The sequence below is a fragment of the Microtus ochrogaster genome, unplaced genomic scaffold (genome assembly GCF_000317375.1).
Source record: "Microtus ochrogaster isolate Prairie Vole_2 unplaced genomic scaffold, MicOch1.0 UNK103, whole genome shotgun sequence".
Classification (NCBI taxonomy): Eukaryota; Metazoa; Chordata; class Mammalia; order Rodentia; family Cricetidae; genus Microtus; species Microtus ochrogaster.
Genome location: NW_004949201.1, coordinates 776,388 through 799,394, shown reverse-complemented (window position 1 = coordinate 799,394; position 23,007 = coordinate 776,388). Strand labels below are relative to the sequence as shown.

The following is a 23,007-nucleotide window of genomic DNA, read 5'->3' as shown; positions in this document are numbered from 1 at the left end:
GGGAAGAAATGGATTAAGTTCTGCTAAGTTACACGTGTGTTTGATTGTGTGCGCTCTTGTGCTCTTGTGCCGTGAGTTGCTTCTCTTCCATCCATCATGTGGTTCTGGGAAATCAAACTTGGGTCATTTGGTTCATTTGAACTCAGGCTGTCTCCCTCATGGTTGACTTGGAGGAAATGTCTTCAAAGTCAGTGCTTAGGACACTGCCTTGACCTGGTGAGTTCTTGTTGGCCTTACATACTGTAACTGGGTGGAGAGGGCATAGGTCATCATTATATATCTTAATTTTTTATTTTTTTAAGAATACATCAATATCTTAATTTTTAAATGTAGTTTTATTTTGAAACAGGGTCTGAGCCAGGCGATGGTGGCGCACGCCTTTAAATCCCAGCACTCAGGAGGCAGAGGCAGGAGGATCTCTGTGAGTTCGAGACCAGCCTGGTCTACAGAGCTAGTTCCAGGACAGGCTCCAAAGCCACAGAGAAACCCTGTCTTGAAAAACCAAAAAAAAAAAAAAAGAAACAGAGTCTGTATAGTCCTCGCTGGCCTGGACTAGACTGGCTAGAGCTCCTAGAGATCCACCTGTCTTTTACTCCCTTAGTGCTGGGATTAAAGATGTATGGGCCACCTGCCTAGTTGGGGTGGTCAGATAGCTTGCAGGAATCTCTTCTTCCATTGTAGGAGTTCAAGTGCCTTTACCCACAGACAAATCTCGCCGGCTGTTTTTCTGCTTTTGTTTGTTTTTTTGAGACAGGGTTTCGTGTAGCTCAGGCTGGGGATTGAGGCATGTGCTACCATATATCCTGACCAAATGGCATGTCTTCAATATCTGAAATTTTTTTTTTTTAAGATTTGTTTATTATGTAGTGTTCTGTCTGCATGTATGCCTGCACTCCAGAAGAGGGCACCAGATCTCATTACAGATGGTTGTGAACCGTTATGCTTGTGAACCTTTATGTGGTTGCTGGGAATTGAACTCAGGATCTCTAGAGGAACAGCCAGAGTGCTCTTAACCTTATCTCTCCAGCTCCCTGAAATACTTTATAATATGGTTCACAAAAGTCTTTGTGAGCCGGGCAGTGATGGCACATGCCTTTAATCCCAGCACTAGGGAGGCAGAAGCAGGCTGATCTCTGTGAGTTCAAGGCCAGCCTAGTCTACAAGAGCTAATTCTAGGACAGGCTCCAAAGCTACAGAGAAACCCTGTCTCGAAAACTTGGGGCTATCAAATATTGGAAAAAGTAAGGTACAAAGTCTAATTCTGTTAGGGTGCTCATTCCAGTCCCTAAGTTATCAGAGTTGCAGGAGCAATCCTGAGCTCACTGCTTTCAGCATTCAAGATAAGACTGGAGAGCTGGAGACAGCTCAGCAGAGTGCAGGCAGCTCAAGAGGAAGGAAGAGTCCCTGGGGAACAAAGTTGATCTTCACTTAGCCAGCCCCAGGATGTAATTTATCAGTCATATGGCAAGCTGTCTTAAGGCAATCACAAAACTCTGGATAATGTGAATTACATATCCAGTGTAAGTTGGTATTTTCATCTTTTCAATTAGACTCCTGGCTGCCCTTCAATTGCTTCTGGCACTTGAGGGCTGTACACTAGATACAAATTACAATAGTAGGCCCACCTTCCATCTCTGGACTCCACCAAGTTTTACTAAGGTACTTCCTGGGGACCAGTCTGGCATGCCCTGTTTCCTGACCAGGTGTTGTATCTTAAGTTTATTTACTTAAGGAGAGAGGATACCCCAGCATGCCTGTGGAGGTCAGAGGACAACCTGCAGGAGTCAGTTCTCTCCTTTCCTCTTGGATTCTCAAGATTGAACCCAGAGCCGCAGCAGCGTGGTGGTGGCATATGCAGGAGGCAGAGGTAGGCAGATCTCTGTGAGTTCGAGGTCAGCCTGGCCTACAAGAGCTAGTTCCAAGCCGGGCGATGGTTGCGCACGCCTTTAATCCCAGTACTCGGGAGGCAGAGGCAGGCGGATCTCTGTGAGTTCGAGCCCAGCCTACAGAGCTAGTTCCAGGACAGGCTCCAAAGCCACAGAGAAACCCTGTCTCGAAAAACCAAAAAAAAAAAAAAGAGCTAGTTCCAGGACAGCCAGGGCTACACAGAGAAACCTTGCTCAAGAAAAATAAAGAGGAAAAAAAAAAAAAAAGATTGAACTCAATTCAGGTCACCATACTTGGTGGCAAAGTATTTTTCCCATCTGAGCCATCTGGCTGTCTCTGGGTGTACTATCTTACTGTCGTTGGTGGCTGTTCTGGCTGAGGCAACCCATCATCAGAGTACTTGGCAACCACAGGCTCCAGCAGCCAAGAAAGATTCTTTTCATAGATCTGAATCTTGACTTGTTCTCTTGCATTTCACAGAGCTGCACCATAGGTCGAATAAGTTTTGCACAGTCCATTCTTAAAATTGGGTTTTTATATCAGGGGTTAAACCCATAGTGTCACACCTACTGTGTAAGCACTCTTCACAAAGCTGTGTCCCAGCCGAGTCATTCTGAGTCCTGTGGTCTCCACCCCACACCCAGGGTCTCACTATACAGCTCTGACTGTCCTGGAACTCACTATGTAGACCAGGATGGCCTTGAAATCACAAAGACTTGCCTCCTGAGTTCTGGGATCAAAGATGTGCATCACCATGCCCTGCTCTTTTCCTTTTGACTTTTTTTTTTAAGACAGGGTTTCTGTGTAGCTTTGGAGTTGTCTTGGAATTCAGTCTGTAGACCAGGCTGGCCTCAAATTCTGAGATCTACCTCCTAAGTGCTAGGATTAAAGGTATGAGCCACCACCATGCGGCTCTTTTACTTTTTGAGATAGAGATCCGTCCCCCCTACCAAAGCAGTGGTTCTCAACCTTCCTACTGCTGTAACTTTAATATATTTCCTCATGTTGTGGTGATCCCCCAGCCATAAAATTATTTTCAGTGCTACTTCGTAACTGTACTTTTGATGGTTATGAGTCATATGTAAATATCTGATATGCAGGGAATCTGATATGTGACCCCTGTGAATAAGTTGTTCAACCCCCGCTCCCAAAAGGGTCAGGTCCACAGATTGAGAACAGCTACACTAAGGAGACCTGTTTTCCTCAATGGGACCTTTACCCACGTAGGCTATGACTTGGTGACCCTCCTCCCCCAGTCTTCTGAGTAGCTTGAACCACAAGGCCCAACTCTAATCCTCTTTCTCCTGTCTTCTCTATCCTCTGAAGAGCCCTTTGGAGTCCTAGAGGCATTATTTCCTAGATGGGGAAACTGAGACTTGGAATCCAGCTATTTGCCCTAACTTAATAACCACACTTAAACAAGACAACCCTTCCCACAAACACACACATTTTTCAAACAGATAGCTTCTCTTTATTGAAAGACCTGAATACAAAAGCAAGCTGGGGCAGCAGAAAGAAGGTAGGAACCTTTCTCAGACTCTACTCTGATGTATAGAGAATATCGGGGAAGGAGGAAAAGAAAATACAGAATGATCACCCTGGCTTGCTCCAGACTCAGGGTTCCATGCTGGGCCAAGCAAGGCCAGAGGGTGGGCTGCTTGCTCCATGCTTGCACTGCACACTTGGGCTTCAGGCCTCCAGGAGCTTCCCTAGGAAGCGGAGGTTCAGGATCTTAATCTGCTGGTCTTCTAGGTCCATTCGGATGATGCCATCCTCACCATCAATACTCAGTAGGACCCCGGTGGCCTCTCGGTCCTCACCCAGAATCACTTTCACCTAGAGGCAACAGTAAGTGTCAGGTCCACTAGCAGCTGCCATGCCCTCCCCCCCCCCCCCCGTACCCTCCCAAAGGCCCCACCTACCTTATTGTTCTTGGTGGGGGTGATGGGTTCCAGGTGCTCACTGGAAATGCTGACCACCTTCTCACTGTCTTTCAGGTACACGGAGCACATGCCTCCCTACAGAGGGAAGGATAGCCTGCTCACTGCTCTCAGGAGCCCACCCTCCAGGCTCCACAAACTATTAGGGTGAGCAGGTAAGGTGACTAAGGGAATCACTAAAATGCTGCTAAATCAGGTCAAAAGAGAGCCAGGTGTTGTAGTACATACCTTAATCCCAAATCCTCAGAGATGAGCCAGAGGCAAGAGGATCTCTCTGGATTCCAGGCCAGCCTGGACTATCTTTTGTTTGTTTGTTTTATTTAATTTATTTTCTCCCAGAGACAGGGTTCCTCTGTGTAGCCAGACTGGCTTTGAACTCATAGAGATCCACCTGCCTCTACCCCTCCTCCCCCAGTGCTGGGATTAAAGGTGTGTGTCACCAATGGCTATATAGTGAGACCTTGTCTCAAAAAACAAACAAGCCAGGCGGTGGTGGTGCACACCTTTAATTAATCCCAGCACTCAGGAGGCAGAGGCAGATGTATCTCTATGAATTTGAGGCCAGCCTGATCTACTAGAGATAGTTCCAGGACAGGCTCCAAAGCTACAGAGAAACCCTGTCTTGAAATACCAAAAACACAAAATTAGATCAAAACAGAGAAAGTTTAAAATATGACAGTGCATGCCTTGCACTCAGAAGACAGAGGTAGGCAGAGATCTGAGTGATTTCCTCGACAGCCAGGGTCACACAGAGAAACCCTGTCTTGAAAAACAGGCATAAAGAGAGATAACTTCCAAAACATTTGACTCTGCATGTCCCAAACTAGTCTCATCTCTAGAACCCTGGTCTCAGGATCAGCCCTGACTTGAACCAAGTTCCTGGTCATGGTCACCACCCCTGCTCTGAACCCTGCCATTCAGTCACTTGCCTTCCTCCTCCCTTCCCTACCGCCCTGCCATACTACTCCAACATGGAGAAGCAAGTCCACATCATAGATCGGGTCCTACCGCTCAGTGCCCTCTGGACAGTCGTAGCTGCTCAGTCTGCTCTGTCATCTAGCCCAGCCTCACTGCTCAACTTCCCTCCCCCTGGGTATTCCTTTTTTGTTGTTTTCCAGACAGGGTTTCTCTGTGTAGTTCTGGCCCTGAACCTGGGACTAAAGGTGTGCACCACTACTACCCAGCCCACCTGGGCATTTCTAGTCTGGCCACATTGGGTACACTTCAGCTTCCCTGGAGGCTATGCACATGCTTTGCTTGGCTTACTTTTGGTTTTTTGTTTTGTTTTGTATTTTGAGACAGGGTTTCCTCTGTGTAGCCCTGGCTGTCCTGGAACTCAATCTGTAGACCAGGCTGGCCTCAAAATCAGAGATCTACCTGCCTCTGCCTCCCAAGAACTGGGATTAAAGGTGTGTGCCACCAAGTCCAGTTCCTGATTTACTCATATTATTCACCCTTCAGATCTCAGCTTCAATGTCTCCTCCAGAAAGTCCTCCTTGATTCCCAAAGTTGGGAAATCAGTTCCCCCTGCTCCTCAAGCCTTCTAAGCTTCTCATGCCATTCTGCCCACTCTAGGCACATATCTCTCTACCCCAACACAAGGTGAGGTCTGTGAGGACAGGGTATAGGGCTGCATTGATCTTGGTGTTTGATCAATCCTATCAGAACATCTACTGGAGGGTTAACAGGATTTAAGCCTTTCTACATAAAGTTGGACTCCCGAGGAAAAGAACGCAGGTGTTTCCCCCTGTAAGAATGCACTGAACACCTCCAGGCCCAAATACAGACTTTGTTACCCAAGCTAGGGTTGATGCTCAACTTTGAGCCAACAGGTGGGTAACATGAAGACCTCCTCAGACCCCTAACACACACGCTCAGACAACAACTGCTTTCTGAAGGCTGAAGGACTAGCCAGACGAGACTGGATGGAAGACAGGGATGGATGTGCAAAGAGTGGGAACTCACTGAGCCACTTGGCACACTACTGAGTCCACCTTTCCAAAGTCCCCACGCTCAGGTGTGCCAGGTGCCCAGGCCTCAGGCACATGAGGCAGAACTACCCATCCCCTGGATTCACATTCACCCAGCCTTCCATATCTGTCTGTCATCACGGCATACCAGACATTAGAGTTGCAAAGTTAAAACTAAAACTATAAACAAATAAGTTGGGGATATAGCTCACTAGCCTAGCACGTATGAGGCCTAGGATTCCATCCATAGCACCACAGACAAAAATAAGTAAGTACATAGTTGGGGGACTTTGCCCATCCCCTAGGATCCTACTTACCGTGACACTGCGGATGACACCCGTCTGCCCCACTACTTGTGTGTCCAGATAGGTGTCTCGCACCTTCACCTGGATATCAGTGGTCACCCAGTCACTGGAGTTCTGCTCAATACCTGAGCCTGGCGTATGTGGGTTGTAGCCTCCAGGAGAAGGTGCTCCAGGGGTCATCGGACTGTAGCCAACAGGGCTGGGGCTGGGACTGGCCTGAAGAAGACAGGAATCAGTGTCTGAACAGTCACTGGGCCTGGCCATTCCAAGTGAGGCCCATTGAAGTCCACAGCCTTCTGTGACATAGCTTACCTGATAGGCCATTGGTGAAGGTGTGGGGTGGTAGCTGGCCGGGGAATGGGTGTTCTGATAGCCTGCTGGGCTTGGTGCCACTTGGTGGTAGCTCTGAGGACTGGGGCTGGGCTGGTAGGACCCCTGAGGAGAAGGGGCAGCGTAGGGGGAGAACTGGTCTGTGTTGTACCTGTAGACAGAAGAAAGGGGTGTTGGTACCGACAGAAAGGGTAGGAGGCAGGGCGGTGGGCAGCTGTGTGCAGGGCTTTTCAGGCTCAGCCCTGGTGGACTCACATGGCTGGCGTCCCTGGTGTCTGCGGGTTGTACTGTGGATTGACCTGGGGGGATGATGGGTCTGGGTAGCCGGGTGTTTGGGGATTCGGGGTTCCCCCATATGCCTGTGGGGATGGGGTGGGCTCGTCGTCAAAGGCATACTCGTATTCCTCCTCAGCCCTGGTGGGACAGAAGTCTGTTGAGAATGACGGTGGTAACAAATCTGACGAAGCCTGCAGAACAGCACTACACACTGGATCCTCAACTCCATTCGGACAGAAGCCCCAGACAAGGCTTTCCTGATGCTAAGGCAATGCCACAGCTGAGTCGATGATGCAGAGGGACAAGGCTGCCTGCTCCAGATCACACACCTGGCAATGTCTCCAGGCACAGGGTAACTGCACGTTGAGGCTGATGATGTGGACAGGACAGTGTATTCCCAGCCTGGAGCAGTCACCACACTACTCAAATACAACCACTTACACCCTGGCCAACACAGCCCATCCTAAAATGGCCCTCACCTGGAAGGCGTGTTCGGGTTGTTGGGGTCCCAAGCTCCACTCTGAGCAGGAGTGCGGCTACCATCATGCAGGGGCGTCTGCGAGCCATAATGTGGAGTACGGCTCCCTGGATAAAGTAAAGAAGCATGAACTGTATTCTGTCCTATCTGCTGAGCCCTCTGCTTCATCCCTAGTATTGTGGACATACTTACCATCCTGCAAAGGTGTCTGGGAGCCATACATGGGTGTTCGTGAACCAGAGCCATACATGGGTGTCTGAGAGCCATACATGGGTGTCCGTCCATAGGTGGAGGTCATGCCACCTGGACGTTGGGAGTCGCTGTGGACACAGAACAGTGGAGTGGGTGGGATTCCTAGCATGCCCACGCTCCTCCCTAGGCTCAGCCATCAACCCCACACTTGTCTTTCCTAAGCCCAGACATACACCGTGGTGAGCCGCTGGCGGTCTACAGAGATAGTCTGGCAGGTTGAGTGCAGCTCCACTCGGGCTGTGGACTCCGTGGCGTCCTTCACCACCCCAATGTAGCCTGGAAGGAGTTAGGCAGTCAGGTGGGTGGGCTCCCCAGCATAACCCCTGCCTCCCCGCACTAGAAGGAGTTAGGCAGTCAGGTAGGTGGGCTCCCCAGCATAACCCCTGACTCCCCGCACTCAATGGCTCACCTTTGTAGGGTCCCTGGGAGATACGCACAGTCTGGCCTATGAGCTCGTTATCTCTTCGCCCTCGACCCCTGCTCATGCCACCACCTGGGCTACCAAAGCCACCATGCTGGCCTGTAGGATGGAAGAATGTTGTGAGGGTACAGGAATTATGCCTTTCCCTCTTATGCTGTCCCCACAGCTGGAACACCCTCAAACTTCTTTCTTCCAGCTTCAGCCACCCCAAGAGTGTTAGGGGCCTCCTCCACCCACTCCCTCACTCTAGGGCCCTCTGACTCCACTCTGGCCACAAGGCTTTCAAGCTGAACACTCAAGGCTGCCCCCATGCTAATCTCTGAGCTCTGACCCCATCTCACCTTCACCACTGGGGTGCATGGGGCTGCTGATCCGGGGGCTCATAGGAGTGAAGCCACCAACAGTTAAATTGGTCACATCCCGGGGCTAGGGAGGGATAACAAGTGAACAGCCAGGCAGGAGATAGAGGTGAAAGGCCTCAAGCCCCCTCCCCACAATGACTAGGTTAGATCCTACTTGTGGCAGCCCATCAACCAGCCTTCCTTTTCCCAGGGACAAAGTTCCTGGTGAGGAAGTGCCACCCCTCTGCCTCTATAGGCCTCTCCAACAAGAGGCCTGTCTCTCTCCTCATCAAGATGTGCACCTTAACCAAAATGAGTCTGACATAAAAACACAAGTTGCAGGTAAAAATCTTGTCTGCTTTTTTACTTTTATTTTTGAGACAAGGTCTTGCATAGCTCAGGCTGGCATTCCATTTACTACGTAGCCAAAACTGACCTTAAGCTCAGCTGCCTCCTGCCTCACTTCCCAGTGCTGGTACTACCGGCCTGTGCTAGCACATCTTGCTTCAGATTTCCTTTCCAGTATCTGGTTCTGTACAACTTTCCTGCCAGTCCTATCTCAAAGCCTGGCAAGGGCAGTCCCCAAGTTACTGGTGGCTCTGTAGTCCTTCACCTTGATCCCTGCTGTGACACAATCAGCAGCCCCCTTGTCACTGTCTGTGCACTGTACTATCACTTCTGAGAAGAGGGGCACTCAGGGAAGGAAGCCCTGACAGGGAAAGCCTGCTGCCACCTCTCTGTCCCCTGCACCCTGCAGCCTCGGATCCAGGAGGGTGGAGGTTCCTCAGGATGTCTACCACCCAACATGCAACCCACAAAGTGAGTGACAAATGACAGGAGAGCAGCTCGAGACTCAGAGAAACCTTGTGCACCTTCTGCAGTGGCTTGGCAGTGACACCTACTTAGTCCCCACCAGCCTGGTCTTGCTGCTCCTGATGTTCTCACCTTTGAGCCCCCGGCCAACACCAGGTGCCGTGCCTTACAGACAAACATTCCGCCATTCTCTACTAGCTTCTTGCAGTGCAGGAAAGCAAAGCTGCGATAAAGATGGCGGATCTCCCCCTCTCGGCCCTGGGAAGAAGGGAGGGGGGTCACATGAGGGAAGGGCAAACCCCACCACAACTCTTTTAGACTCAGCCAGAGAACAGCGCTGACACTTACTGAGTGAGGGCCATCAATGACCTTGACAATGTCCTTCACATGGATATTGTTCTGATCTGAGTCCAGGGCCACAGCGAAGCGGTTGTCCTTTTTCTGAGTCACGGCCTGGTGCCTAACGGTCACCACTTTCCCATGCATGTTCAGAACCTTTCGGGGGGGGGGGGGAGGTAGTAGAGGATGAAAGGGGATGAGGTGGTGAGGTGAGCTGTCCCTTCCTTGGGAGAGACAATCTTGAGACCCTGAGCCCTACGCAGCATCCTGACTGCACATGGAGCAAAGTCAGAGCACCAACCAAAGTCAGCCAAACATTCTAGATCATTCCAAAAGATCCTTTGGAGGGTTGGGATGTCGCTCAGTTCTGAGTGCTGGCTTAGCATGCATGAAGCTCTGTTGTGTTGGACTCCCAACACCATATCAACTGGGCACTCTATAGTCTGGTACTCGGTGTGGAAGTAGGAGTTGAGCAGTTCAAGGTCATCCTTAGCTACACAGGGGAAACAAAAGGCTCTTTGGGAGGAGACTCTACCTTCCTGAGCATCAGGGGCGTGAGGAGTCCACTGATTACCCACCCTGCTAAACACTTCACACACTTCTCTCTGAGAGGAACACAATCACAGTTCCTATCTTACAGTGGCCCTGAGAGGGCAAGTCGGGAGGCCAGGGTCATACAGTACAGAAGCAACAGAGCTGACAGGTTCAGGGTCCTAGGTACTATGTTAATGCACACATGGGAGGGGGGGAATGGGGAAGGGCAGAGGTGTGGCAATTGTAGCATGACATCTTTGCAAAAGCATCAACTTCTGGGTCACATATTCAACTTCTCAGCTGATAAGATAGATCTCCACCTAACTAGGTGTGAAGCTTAAGGCAGTCAGGAAAAATGACAAGCCACTTGCCAGCATTACATAGACAGGCTTCAGAGAGCCTTACCAGGTCTATAACCCAGCACAATTTGTGAGCTTGGTCACCACACTACTTCCTCCTGGGATGTGGGGTGGGGCTCTTGGGATAGAATCATAAAGACACACCTGGAAGGTTTCTCGCTCTAGCCGCACGATGACACCCACGGTGCGGGGATCCAGCTGCACCAGCTCACCCCACTCATGCTGGCCCCCAACATCCACACCTGAGGCTGTCTCTGAGCACAGCTGCAGGTCCCGGGGAAGTACCTTCAACTGTGGAAAGACAGCGGAAGGGGTGAGGCAGGCCCCAGGGAACTAAGTACCAGGGTCTCCTCTTGTACCAATGATGCTGTGATGTTCTTCCAGGCACTTACCTCATGCATGGTGAGGTCTGAGAAGAGAATGACAAAGTTCTCCTCCACCCTCACAATGAGACCTGTATCACCCTCAAATCGGCCAGCAATCACTTTTACATGGTCCCCCATCTTGAAGTACTTCCGAAGTTCCTGGGCTGGGAACTCAAGCATGTCCTGGAAGATTTGGCCATGGGGACAATGACTATGTAACAGAAACGAGTCACCTGCCCTATTCACTTTTAGCATCATCTCAGTCTCATGAGAGCTGGACATCCACTTTAGCTTCCCCACCACCCAACCTGAGCCTACCTGAGACACTTGCATTGGTCCTCCAGAGATAGCTGTCCCAGGCAGGACTTTGAGCTGGACAACCCTTTACCACAGAGAGGACCAGGCCATGAAACACACGCATATGCCTGAACTCACAGGTAGCTTGTCCTCAAATACATGGAACTCTCTTGGACCAGTATTTTGATGCCATTCCCTAGCCCAAGACTCTGTATATTGGCACCAATAGCTCCTCATACACACAGTCACACACCTCTGTGACTGACAGCAGGCATTGACCTAGGTTGCTCCATAGTCAAACCCTAAACCCAATGTGACCCAGGCATGCTACTCCTCAGAAACAACCAACACAGACAATGTCATCAAGCCACAGCAGACTCAAAGTCAGTCCTTCAACAATACATCAGGAAATATCCCATAAAGGGGACCTAGTGTTACAAGCCAGTCAGCTTACTAGAGAGGAGGAGGCAGGAAGACCACAGGTTCAAGGTTGGCTTAGATAATTTAGCAAGTCCCTGACTCAAAAAGTAAAAAGAGGGAGCTAGAGAGATGGCTCAGAGGTTAAGAGCAGGGTGTTCTTTCAGAGAACCCAGTTCAAATCCCAGCAAACACATGGTGGCTCACAGCCATCTGTAATGAGATCTGGTGCTGTCTTCTGGCCTGCAGGCATACATGCTGGCAGAACACTGTATGCATAATAAATAAATCTTAAAAAAAAAAAAAAGTAAAAAAAAGAACCAGTGAGATGGCTCAGGCTCAGGCTGAATAAGGGAGCCAAGGCTGACAACCCGAGCTCTATCCCTGCCCTCCATATACATACACAATGATTAAATTCAATTTTTTAAAGTAAAAAGAGGCTGGGCATGGTGGCAAATGCCTTTAATCCTATCACTTGGGCGACAGAAGTAGGCAGATTTCTGTGAATTAAAAGACTGGCCTTGTCTATAGAGTGAGTTCTGGTCCAGCCAGAGCTAGAGAGCTACAGAACGAGACCCTGATTCAAAAAAAAAAAAAAAAAAAGCAAGATGATTCAGTGGTAAGGGAGCTTGAGCCAAGTCTGCCAACATGAGTTCAATCCCAAGTAAAGACCGGTGAATGAGGGAATAGACTCCCATCTCCAAATGTGCTATTGTATATGCACACACAAAATAAGTAAGAGCACAAAGAAACAAAAACAAAAACGGGCCAGGCAGTGGTGGTACACACCTTTAATCCCAGGCAGAGGCAGAAGGATCTTGTAATTTCAAGGCCAGCCTGGTCTACAGTAAGTTCCAGAACAGCCAGGGCTATAGGGAGGAGCTCAAAGAATATGACTCAGTGATAGAAGCCACCAGTGAGGGGTTGGGGTGAGGCTATGAGGTAGGGCATTTATCTAGCATGAGCAAAGCCCTGTGTTCCCAGTACCACACATAGGCACCAAAGAGGAAAGTGGGGGGCACCCTTGGATGCATTCTTCCTCTCCTCTAAGCAGCTACACATCAGTGCACGTCACTATCGGGCTGTCCTTACTCACAAGCAGGACAGCCCAGGGCACAGCCTATACCCACAAAGTCCCCTACAGACAGGCAGAATCAGGCCTGAGAAACAATGGAACACCTGCGGAATTTCCCAGTCACAGAAAGTAGGCCTGAATACTAAGCAAACCATTAGCACAAGGAGACAGAAAAAGATCCAGACATGTCCTCCTTGAGGACAGAAACCACTGTCTGGACCTACATAACCTGCCATGACCAGACACGGCCAGCCCTGTGGTGTTACCTTGAGGTCCTCATGCTTGGGCATTATGGTAATCTTGTTGCCGTCCACACTGAGAACCTTGCCTTGCAAGTTGATGAGCTCACCCTCGCACACCTCCACATTGTCCCCAGGCTGGAAATTGTGCTCCCGCTCCTTCCCTGAGGGAACAGAACAGTGTAGGGCTGACTGGGCAGCCGTCTCCAGGGCCACCCTCCTCCTTGGCCAGGCGTGAGGCCAGAACCAGATACCTGTGCCTTCAGTCACCACTTCCAGGTCGATACCCTCAGGCTGATCTTCAAACTTTTCCAGTTCTGATAGGGTGGGCTTCACACCCTCTGTAATCTGATAGCCAGGGTGAAGGGAAGGGATGGACAGGGTCAGTATTACCAACAGCAAGCGCCCCTGCCCAGGACAAACCACTGGAGAGCACGGCTCCAGGAGGAAAGGAGCTGCACCGCCCCATGAGCACTGCCCACTGGGCCTCACCACAGCAGACATGGCGAAGCTCTTGAACAGGAAGCCCTTCCGGCTGTAACGGTTCCCCTCGAAGATGAGGAAGTCACCATCAGAGGCAACATCACCCCCCAAAGACCTGAAATTCAGAGGAGACAGAACTGGTAAGGAGGGGTGTAAGCCTTTTTCTGGATGGAAAAGGGGTTCATGACTCTGCAGGTCACAACTCTGGTGGCTTAAATGACTTTTCACACCCAAAAGTCAGCTAATGAAGGAACTCCTGCCTTAGTAATCGGCAGAGCAGGGCAGAGCGGCTGGACAGTGAGTGCTGGGCATACAGCAGGTTCTCAGAAACATGGATGAAATAAGCTTTACTCTTGAAGGGCAGGGGCAAGGGTCGCTGCATGTTCACAGCTGTGCAGATGCCCCCAAGCCCTCAGAAGCAGGGCCTCACTCTCTACCTGAGGGAAGATGGACTCAAGATGGCTGAGAGCAAGGCAGGTGGACAGAAGCTAATCCTAGGCCCTAACTCCAGACCAGACTTGCCAGGGACCCTCACCCTGCATACAGGGGTCAAGCACTTGGCTTAGGACTCCAATATGGAAAGATGGTGGCCACTCTAGAGGAATGTTTGAGTGTCTGTTTCCTCTGCCATCTTTGCCACAAAGGGAGTCTGGGCAAAGGGAGCAGTGTGTTCTGATGCCCTCTGCTGAGCATGGCATATGTGGACAATATGCCCAATGCCCTAAGTTCCATCCTAGCACCAAACCAAAAATCTTCCTGACTTCCTCAGACATAGCGGGTTACAGAGCAGGACTAGAAAAACTCCTGTCCCCTCTTTTTCCTGTCACCAGGAACCCCAGCCAGTCCCAAACATATACGCACAGCAATGGAGGCTGGGGTAGTTCATTACTATTAGTAACATGCAACAGACTAGGATATGGCTCAGAGGCAGAGTGCTTACTTAGCACGCATGGGACCTGCCACTCAATCCTCACGACCAAAAAAGAAAAGGAAATCAATCTGCAGCAGAGGAAACTGAGGTCCAAGATAGAAAGCACCTGCCTGAGGCTAGGCTGCCCAGCTAAGTGTTCACACAATGCACCCGAGGGGGACTGTCCTGAAGAGACCACCAAAGCACACTGTGCCACACAACCAACAGCCAAGCCTGGTCCCTCGGCATGCTCACCTGATCTTCTCAGCATCAAAGAGCCTCTGTGGAGGCCGCTTGAACTTCTTCCTTTTGGCAAACCAGTCTTTCTGGGGAGAACAAAGGCCACACAAGGGAGAGGTGAGGGAGGGCTGGCCACTAGCAAGGATACAGTGTTCCCCCAAAAGGCACCACAGCTTAGAGTACCAAGCTCATGCGGGCTTTGATGCGGTCATAGTCGATGCGTGGGATCATCTTGAGGGAGATGGTGTTCTGGCTGGGCTCAACGTAGTCCACCTGGGAGAAAGCAGCAGGTCAGCAGGGCTCAGCTGGACAGCAATGACCCCAGCAACCTGAAAGGAAGGCACTAAAGCGGCCAGAGAAGGACATGGAAGAGAACTGCTTGCTCACAACCCCCAAACTCTGTCCTGTCCAAAACTTCTTAGCACTAGAAATGAACATACACCACCCATCTGCCTTCCCCACTTGGATAAATGAAAGGTCCTACAAACACAAGACCACAGCCTAATGGCCGTTTTCTCCAAAGTGCCCCTCTTTCCCAAAGCCTCCCACTTGATTCTGCTCAGGCCACAATCAAAAGTAATTTTCTTTTTTTTCTTTTTTTTAGTTTTTCCGAGACAGGGTTTCTCTGTAGCTTTGGAGCCTGTCCTGGCACTAGCTCTTGTAGACCAGGCTGGCCTCTAACTCACAGAGATCCACCTGCCTCTAGCCTCCCGAGTGCTGGGATTAAAGGCGTGCATCACCACTGCCCGGCCAAAAGTAATTTTCTTATCTTTAAAGACAGGGTCTTAGCTGGGTGGTGGTGGCGCAAGCCTTTACTCCCAGCACTTGGGAGGCAAAGGCAGGCAGATCCCTGTGAGTTCGAAGCCAGCCTGGTCTATAAGAGCTAGTTCCAGGACAGCTAGGGCTGTTACACAGAGAAACCCTGTACTGAATAAAGACAGGGTCTCACAGAGCCAAGAATAGCTTTAAACTTGCTGAATAGCTGAGGATGACCATGGGCTTTTGACTCTCCTCCTCTACACCACCTGAATCCTGGGATTATAGGCATGAACCGCCATGCCTGGTTTTATATAGAACTGAAAACTGAAGTCAGAGCCTCCTACATTCTAGGCAAGCCCTCCACCAACACCAACTGAACTACAGTCCCAGTCCTTCCTTTTCCATTCCACCCACCACCCAAGTGCAAGGGATCAAACCCACAGCCTCATGCAAGCAAAGCAGGCAACTATCAGTTTAGAAGCCCTGGCAGCCCTTCTCAATTCCTTCATTCTTACACACTCGCAATCCCCTCAGCTATGAACTTTAAGACCCCAACCTCCCAGCTGGGAGAAGCAGTAGAGCATTTGCCTGGATGAATGTGGGGGATGGTGTGTGGTTCAGCTTGGAGAACATGTGCCAAGAATGTGTAAGGCCCTAGGTTCGCTTGCCATTGCCTAAGAACTTTTAACAATTGGACTATATTCCCTAGAACCCTCCCATCTCCCTCCAGTGACAAAGTTACAGTCTTTAATCCCAGCACTCCAGAGGCAGAGGTAGGCAGATCTCTGTGAATCTGAGGTCAGCCTGGACTATATAGTTAAGTTTCAGGCCAGCCAAGGCTACAAAGAGCAACCCTGTCTCAACAAAACAAAACAAACAAAAGAACCTACAATGGACTATAAGGTCTGTCACCTCCAAACTCAGTTCTGTATCTCTTACTCCCTGCTCTAGACATCTTGATTTTATTTATCTTGCATGTGGGGGGTGGTGATCCCCCACCATGTGTGCCTGTATCATGTTGGTCCTGGTCTCCTCAGAGGCCAGAGGGCATGAGATCCCCAGGGACTGGAATTACAGAAGGTTGTGAACCATGAAGTGCTGGGAATCAAACCCAGGCCCTCTAGAAGCACAACTGATATTCTTAACCACAGAGCCACCTCTCTAGGTTCAGGCATCTACCTCACATGACTGCCTTCTCCCCCACACTCCCCGCGGCTCATCATCACTCCCTTTCCTCGGTCTTTACTCAACTTGCCTTTGACTGTCCTAACAACAGGCATCCAGCTCCTGTGTGCCTTGAGCTAAACCCTCACCTTATTTTCCTACTCTGAGGGAAGGCTGTTCTTGACTCTTGGAAAGGGAGGTGGAAGAAAAGAGGGCAGTGTACAGAAACCTGGCCCACTCAGCTGCTCCATCGCCTCCCACCTGAGCAATGTCGTCTTTGTAGATGCCTCGCTTGAGGCGGACCCAGGACTTTGGCTTCAGGTTGGCCACCTCCTTCACCACCTTGAGCACATCAGTCATCTCCTTGATGGGCACCATCTGCTGGTTCCAGTAGCCAAGCCGCAGGTTGCCCACACCCTCAATGGCCTGCTTCACATGGGTTTGCTTGTAGGCCTCCACGTAGATGTAGCCCTTCACGTGCTCTGGAGCAACCACTGACTTAATCTGCAGAGGCTGGAGACAAAGGTGGGAAACATGGCTAGCAACAGTCCACAGAAGCACACCACCACAGTGGCATGGACACTGGGATGGTCACAGCAACCACAACGGAAGCTTTAAAAATGACTCAAGTTTTATTCCAAGCTGCCTCAAATCCTTGTTCCCTGCCTCCACCTCTTTAATACTAGCATGTCTGGCAAGGGACTGATTATGTTATTGTTTAACTACACTGCAAAGCACAGTGCGACCATGAAAAAATAGTGAGGGGCTAGTAGGAATGGGGAGTGGCCACTAGTGGTGCTAACTTTCTTTTCTTTCTTTTTCTTTTTGGTTTTTCGAGAGAGGGTTTCTCCTCTGTGTAGCCTGGCTGTTCTGGAAATCACTCTGTAGACTCACAGAGATCCTCCTGTCTCTGCCTCCCGAGTGCTGGGATTAAAGGTGTGCATCACCACCGCCTGGCCTAATCCTCCTGCTAGTCTCCCAAGTGCTAATATTTTGGGGCTACCATTAATAAATAAAAATTTTGGTCAGGCAGTGGTAATGCATGCCTTTTAGTGGCCGACCCCCCCAACTTGGGAGGCAGAGGCAGGTGGATCTCTGTGAGTTTGAGGTCAGCCTGGTCTACGAAGCAAGTTCCAGGACAGCCAGGACTGTGACACAGAAACCCTGTCTCAAAAAAACCAAAACCAAAAACAGTAAACAAATTAAATAAAACAAAAGATATGATTATTTTTGTATACATGGATATCTGTATATGTGTCTGAAGAGGTCTGAGAAGTATCAGATCTCCAGGAGTTACAAGCGGTTGTGTGATTGAGCTGCCTGATATGAAGACTAGGAATCAAATTCTAGTCCTCTGCAAGAACAATGCACATTCTTAACTAAAGAGACATCTCCATAGCCCTGACAAAAGGTTTTAATTTACACACTTATACACAGAGAGCACTAGAGAGACAGTTCACTCATTAAGAGCATTTGCTTCACAAGCACGAGGGCCTGAATTTGGATCCCTAGCAACATGTAAAAAGTCGAGGGGGAGGATTGGGCTGGAGAGATGGCTCAGCAGTTAAGAGCATTGAACGCTCTTGCAGAGGGCCTGGGTTCAGTTCTCAGTGACTCATAACCTCCTACACATCTAGCTCTGACCTGTGTGAGCACCGTACCCACATGGTGCATACATAGACAAGCAGATGCAAACACATGCATATAAATTTAAAAAAATAAATAACATTTAGAACAAAAGTCAGTGGGTAGGGAGATATGAAATGAGACAGGAAGATCTCTGGGGTTTGCCAGCCAGCCAACCTACCCCCCAAAAAACAAAAACAAAACAAAATAAAAAAAGGAACTCCAGGTTTAGGGAGACCCTATCTCAAGAGAACAAGGCAGTGACCAATAGGAAGGTATGTGATAGTCTCTCTGGCTTTGTCACAAATGCACAGGTGTGTGCACCCATGCAACAGGTGAACACACAGACACGACAATACTGCACATGCATATACACACCCCCCAAAACAAAACAAGAGCTGGAGAATGGCTCAGTCATTAAAAGCTAACGTTCACAACCAAAAGGGCAAGAGTTGGGCTGGAGAGGTGGCTCAGAGGTTAAGAGCACTGACTGCTCTTCCAGAGGTCCTGAATTCAATTCCCAGCAACCACATGGTGGCTCACAACTATCTGTACTGAGATCTGGCGCCCTCCTCTGGCATGTAAACATACATGGAAGGAATGTTGTATATATAATAAATAAATAAATCTTTTAAAAAAAAAAGGGCAAGAGTTCAGTTACCATCACCCACAGCTGACTTTCCAGCTAAAAACAAACACCACCAACAAAAACAAAGTCCCAGGTAGGCAAAGCGGTCTTATTCCCTGTTCTGGCTCATCTGCTCGCTCGCTCACTGCTCTGCTTACCCTAGGGTACTTAGTGTCTATAAACGTCTTGCACCTGGCTTAGCCCTGCTCCACACAGCAGTCTGCCCTTACTTACTGTATCTGTGAACTGGTAAGCGATGAATTTGCGCATCAAGGAAATTGCTGTGGCTCGTTCCTCCCCAATCTGGAAAGAGAGGTGGATTTGGAGACCTGAAGAGGAAAAGAGCAGGACACAAGAAAACTGGCAGAAAACAAAAGGGGCAGGGGCAGGTAGAGGGCAGGAAGGTGAAGCAGGAGAGAGATGGGCTGCGAGGAAAAAACACTAAGGGGGATGAGAGTAGAAGAGGGAAGAAGGAGACAAAAAGTGGGGTGGAGAGAGAGACAGGAAAAGGGGCATAGAGAGGCAGCTACAGAGGGACCAAGAGACTCGCTTCCCAAGAAGATCCAGAGAAGATAAATGGTCCTCCCTTACAGCAGCCCAAGGCTAGAACACACACCTTACACTTGACAGTCCACAGGTTGGGGTCCCTACACAGCACAGGAAAATGAAGACAGGTTACCAAGTCTCCTCAGTAAGACACGATCCACACCATCTTCCCCTCCAGCCCAGGGCCCCACTCTCATCGACCGCACACAGGGGTCTTCCTTTCCCCACCCTTGTGTATGTCTGGATCCCATATGGGATTCCCACCACTGGACTTCTACCCTTCTCCCACTCTCTTACTTGACTCCTGGGAGCAGCTGCTGCTGGGTGATGTCGTCTGAGAGCTCATCAGACCCTCCATACACCCTAGAGGAAGAACAGTGTTGGGAGGGAATGCTGTCACCCCACCAGACCGCATCAGCTTTCCACCCAGGGCTGCCTACGCCCACAAGGCACTTACGTCTCTCCCACAGATGATTTTGCATACTTCTTCATATAATACTCGCCCAGTTCTTCTTCTCTCTGGTCCCTGAGGTAGGAGGGGGAAAGCAGACATGAAAGAACGTGGAAGACGGGAGGGCAGGCCGACCTGCCCCACATCTGTCCTAGGAAGCTGGTTCCCACCCAGGTCTCCTCACTTGCTCACCTCCAGAGATTCTGCAGACGACGAGCCCCAGAGCGGTCTTCATCCAGGACAACATTATCAATGTTGGAGGCTGGAAACAGAGGTGCGGGGAAAGTCAGGAGGGAAATGGGCTTGGGGAGTCCAGGGGCCAGACCTGGCCCTGGGGCAAGGAGACATCTAGCTGAGGATACCCCCACCATGGTCCCCCATCCTCTGTCCTACTCAACTCCCACTTCTCATCACATGTGCTCAGGGGTTCTCCCCCTCACAGTCACCATCTAAGCACGGCCTGGGCTCCCCGACCTCATACTCTCGCCTATACTAACTACATCTTGGCTTCTGGACACAGACATGTATAAGCTTCCTAGGGTCAGACACCCAAGACTGCCTATCCCTGCACCCATGTGAGTCACAGCCCCAGGGCCACATAGGATATGGGAGAAGAGCCACAAACCACACTTGCCCAGTTCTTACCTTCAATCTCTTCTACTTGGAGGAAGAGGAGAAGGTGGTGGTGGTGGTGGTGGTGGTGGTGGTGGTGGTGGTGGTGGTGGTGGTGGTGGTGGTGGTGGGCAGGGTAGACAAAGTATGAGCCAAATTATAGCAGCAAAATCAACCAATGGGGTGGGGCGGAGGGAGGGACACAGGAAGGTCAAAAACCAAAAGTAAAGGCCAGGCACCAGGTGGGTGGGGAGAAGCCGAAATGTATGAGGCGCACAGAACGGAAAATAACAGGGAAGGGGCACTGGCCCAGCAAGTGGGGGGTATTGCGGGACAGAGTCCACCCACCCTACACCCCACAAAAGGGATACCCAGAATATTCTCCCCACACCACCACCCATTCAATAGTCCCGTCCTCACCCCCACTCATGGGCCTAAAAGGAAAAAGGTTTGGGGAGCCGTCTCTCTGGCAAGGACAGAAAGAAGCAAGGTGAAGAGAGTGAGGATTGGGGTGTTTGCAGGGCATGGGGTATGGGGAAGGGCTTAAAAGCACCCTCCCAGGCACAACCCGCACCCAACGTGGTCTTGCAGGCAGGTCCCACACACACCTTTCTCCAGGATGTCTTCCGCTCCATCTTCCCACTGGTCCTCATCCTCATACTCATCATCTACATCTGAAATGGAAAAGTCAGGCAGTCAGCAGAGGTAGAAGGTGACCTCAAGCCAGGCAGTGGTGGCACACACCGTTAATCCCAGCACTCAGGAGATAGAGGCAAGAGGAGTTCTGTGAGCAGAACAGCTCCAAGACTGAAACATTCACTCTGGGAGACAAGCCTCAGAAATCCACAGACCTGAACAGAGGCTCAGAAAGGAACGTACAAGAGGTCATATCACAAACCAGTCCAGAGTGGAGGTACAACATGAATCCACCTAACTCTAAAGGCCATTTCCTCCACTCCACATCAACCACACATATTCCTTCTAAAAAATTACGACCAGAGCTGGCATGGAATGCTGTAACCCCAGTATTCTATATCTGGCCCCATAGTATAGGCCAGTCACCCCAACTACATGAGAAGCTAAGCAGAAAATTACAAGTTCAAAACCAACTTAGGCTACACTATCAGTTCAAGGCCAGCCTGACCAATTTAACAAGATTCTGTCTCTGAGAGTATTCTGAGTATGGCTCAGTGGATACAGCGCTTACCTAGAATCTACCAGTGAGGGTCTAGGGGGTGGCTCAGCAAAGGGTAATGATGTGGAAGAGTCAATCCCCACTCCATCACATGCATGTACACAAACACAAACTAGAGCCAGACTACCTCATGTCTTGTGTACTCTTCAAGCTTGCTCCACACTTCCAGGCCCTATGACATACCAGCCTCATCCAAAATGAAGCCTCCATGGCGTGGTTTCTTCGGGGGCCGGTCATCATCTTCCTCCTCCTCTTCCTCATCGTATTCCTCTTCTTCCTCCTCCTCCTCTTCCTCAGGCTCCTCCTCCTTTTCACTGCCTGCTGCACTCCGTCGTTCATCCTCTGCCTATAGGGGTCAAGCAGAGTTGGAGCACCAGATCCAGAAACCCTTATGTCAATGTCACAGACAGACGTCCAAACTGCCCCCACAGTCCCAATCTGACCAGGCCTCTGGTTACTGTCCTAAATCAAGTGACAGGTCAGCCATGTTCCAGCCACCCAACCAACTCCTGGGAGCCAATACTTTTACTGGATCCCTTGTCCCAAGGGCCATTAAGTGGCAGTTCCTTGGGACTTGGTCCTTAGCCCTCATCTCCATGCTTCCTGTAAGAGTCCTGCTCCTGCCTCCTGGATCTGTTTCAGGCGCTTAATATTCAGCAATGGCTTTCCCTTGCACTTCCTCTAAAACGAATCTAAAGGTCAATGTGCTACTTCTGGTGATGCAGACTGCCTTGGAACTAAGTCTAAGCTAGCCTTGAACTTGTGGCATCCTCCTCTCTCTGTTTCCCAAGCAGTGCACTATAGGTATAAGCCACACCTGGCTTCCACTCACTTCTTACAAGCAGCTTTAGATGGACCTAGTGCTCTGTCTAGGGACATGATTCTCCTTCCTCCCACACCTCTCTCACTGGGCCACTTACCTTGCATTACCTCAGCTCCCATATCTGCTGCTGATGCCCCCAATTCCTCTACTTCTCCACTTTTTCCCAGAAACAGAGCCCACTACCCACAAGCAGCAGCCTCTGAGTTGCCTCCCTAATATTCTCTGGATATGCCACGTCCCATTGTGACCATAGTGCTCTCCCCAGAGCTATGCTGGCTCCAGCTCCCTGAAGGCACCAGATTCTGACCCTTTCTGCCTGTGAATGTCACTGCTCCAATCCCTCCACATCCCAAGTCTAGGCCACCATGCTGCCCTTCAATACTGGATCCTTGCCTTGGCTTTCTCTGGAGCGTCGTCACTCCCCACCCCCAGGTTTCTAATGCCTGTTCTATAAACAGATGTTTCTTTGGGCCACCAGCTCACAAATAACCACACAGAGACTTATTACGAAAGCTCAGTCTTAGCTTAGGGTTGTCCCACTAGCTCTTCTAACTTAATTAGCCCATTTATAGTGACCTCTTTCCCATTCTGTGTATGTCTGACTCATTCCGTGTCTCTCTTGCACCTAGATTCATCTCCTCTTCCTTTCTCGCCTTGGAAGTCCCACCTATACCTCCTGCCTAGTTATTGGCCACTCAGCTTTTTATCACACCGATCAGCACATACATCACAGAGTACAAATATCTCACAGCACTGTTCCTGTACCAGTCACAAACAGATCCACACAAACTCTACTGCCCGAGCATCATTCTTTTTGTTTTGTTTTTTTTTTTTTGTTTTGTTTTTTGTTTGTTTTTTCGAGACAGGGTTTCTCTGTAGCTTTGGAGCCTGTCCTGGAACTCCCTTTGTAGACCAGGCTGGCCTCGAACTCA

General features: G+C 50.0%; 1 protein-coding gene across 2 annotated transcripts in view; it reads right to left on the bottom strand.

Moving 5' to 3' along the window:
- Positions 1–3,335: 3,335 nt before the first annotated feature.
- Supt5h (SPT5 homolog, DSIF elongation factor subunit) overlaps positions 3,336–23,007 on the bottom strand; it is a 27,062-nt gene continuing 7,390 nt past the window's right edge. Inside the window, exons 3-30 of one of the 2 annotated variants that reach the window (XM_005371289.3) lie at positions 21,436–21,598; positions 20,666–20,731; positions 20,091–20,102; positions 19,638–19,707; positions 19,452–19,520; positions 19,292–19,357; positions 19,065–19,095; positions 18,683–18,751; positions 16,456–16,707; positions 14,455–14,544; positions 14,287–14,357; positions 13,131–13,236; positions 12,893–12,986; positions 12,666–12,802; positions 10,638–10,793; positions 10,390–10,536; positions 9,362–9,508; positions 9,146–9,271; positions 8,201–8,285; positions 7,848–7,958; positions 7,612–7,714; positions 7,379–7,506; positions 7,188–7,293; positions 6,688–6,846; positions 6,415–6,583; positions 6,115–6,318; positions 3,810–3,905; positions 3,336–3,723 (exon numbers count right to left, since the gene is read on the bottom strand). In XM_005371289.3, the coding sequence (XP_005371346.1) occupies positions 3,577–3,723; positions 3,810–3,905; positions 6,115–6,318; positions 6,415–6,583; positions 6,688–6,846; positions 7,188–7,293; positions 7,379–7,506; positions 7,612–7,714; positions 7,848–7,958; positions 8,201–8,285; positions 9,146–9,271; positions 9,362–9,508; positions 10,390–10,536; positions 10,638–10,793; positions 12,666–12,802; positions 12,893–12,986; positions 13,131–13,236; positions 14,287–14,357; positions 14,455–14,544; positions 16,456–16,707; positions 18,683–18,751; positions 19,065–19,095; positions 19,292–19,357; positions 19,452–19,520; positions 19,638–19,707; positions 20,091–20,102; positions 20,666–20,731; positions 21,436–21,598 (3,180 nt within the window). In that variant the 3' untranslated portion in view covers positions 3,336–3,576. The remainder of the gene's footprint in view (positions 3,724–3,809; positions 3,906–6,114; positions 6,319–6,414; positions 6,584–6,687; positions 6,847–7,187; positions 7,294–7,378; positions 7,507–7,611; positions 7,715–7,847; positions 7,959–8,200; positions 8,286–9,145; positions 9,272–9,361; positions 9,509–10,389; positions 10,537–10,637; positions 10,794–12,665; positions 12,803–12,892; positions 12,987–13,130; positions 13,237–14,286; positions 14,358–14,454; positions 14,545–16,455; positions 16,708–18,682; positions 18,752–19,064; positions 19,096–19,291; positions 19,358–19,451; positions 19,521–19,637; positions 19,708–20,090; positions 20,103–20,665; positions 20,732–21,435; positions 21,599–23,007) is intronic. The other variant, XM_005371290.3, reaches the window with a different exon arrangement.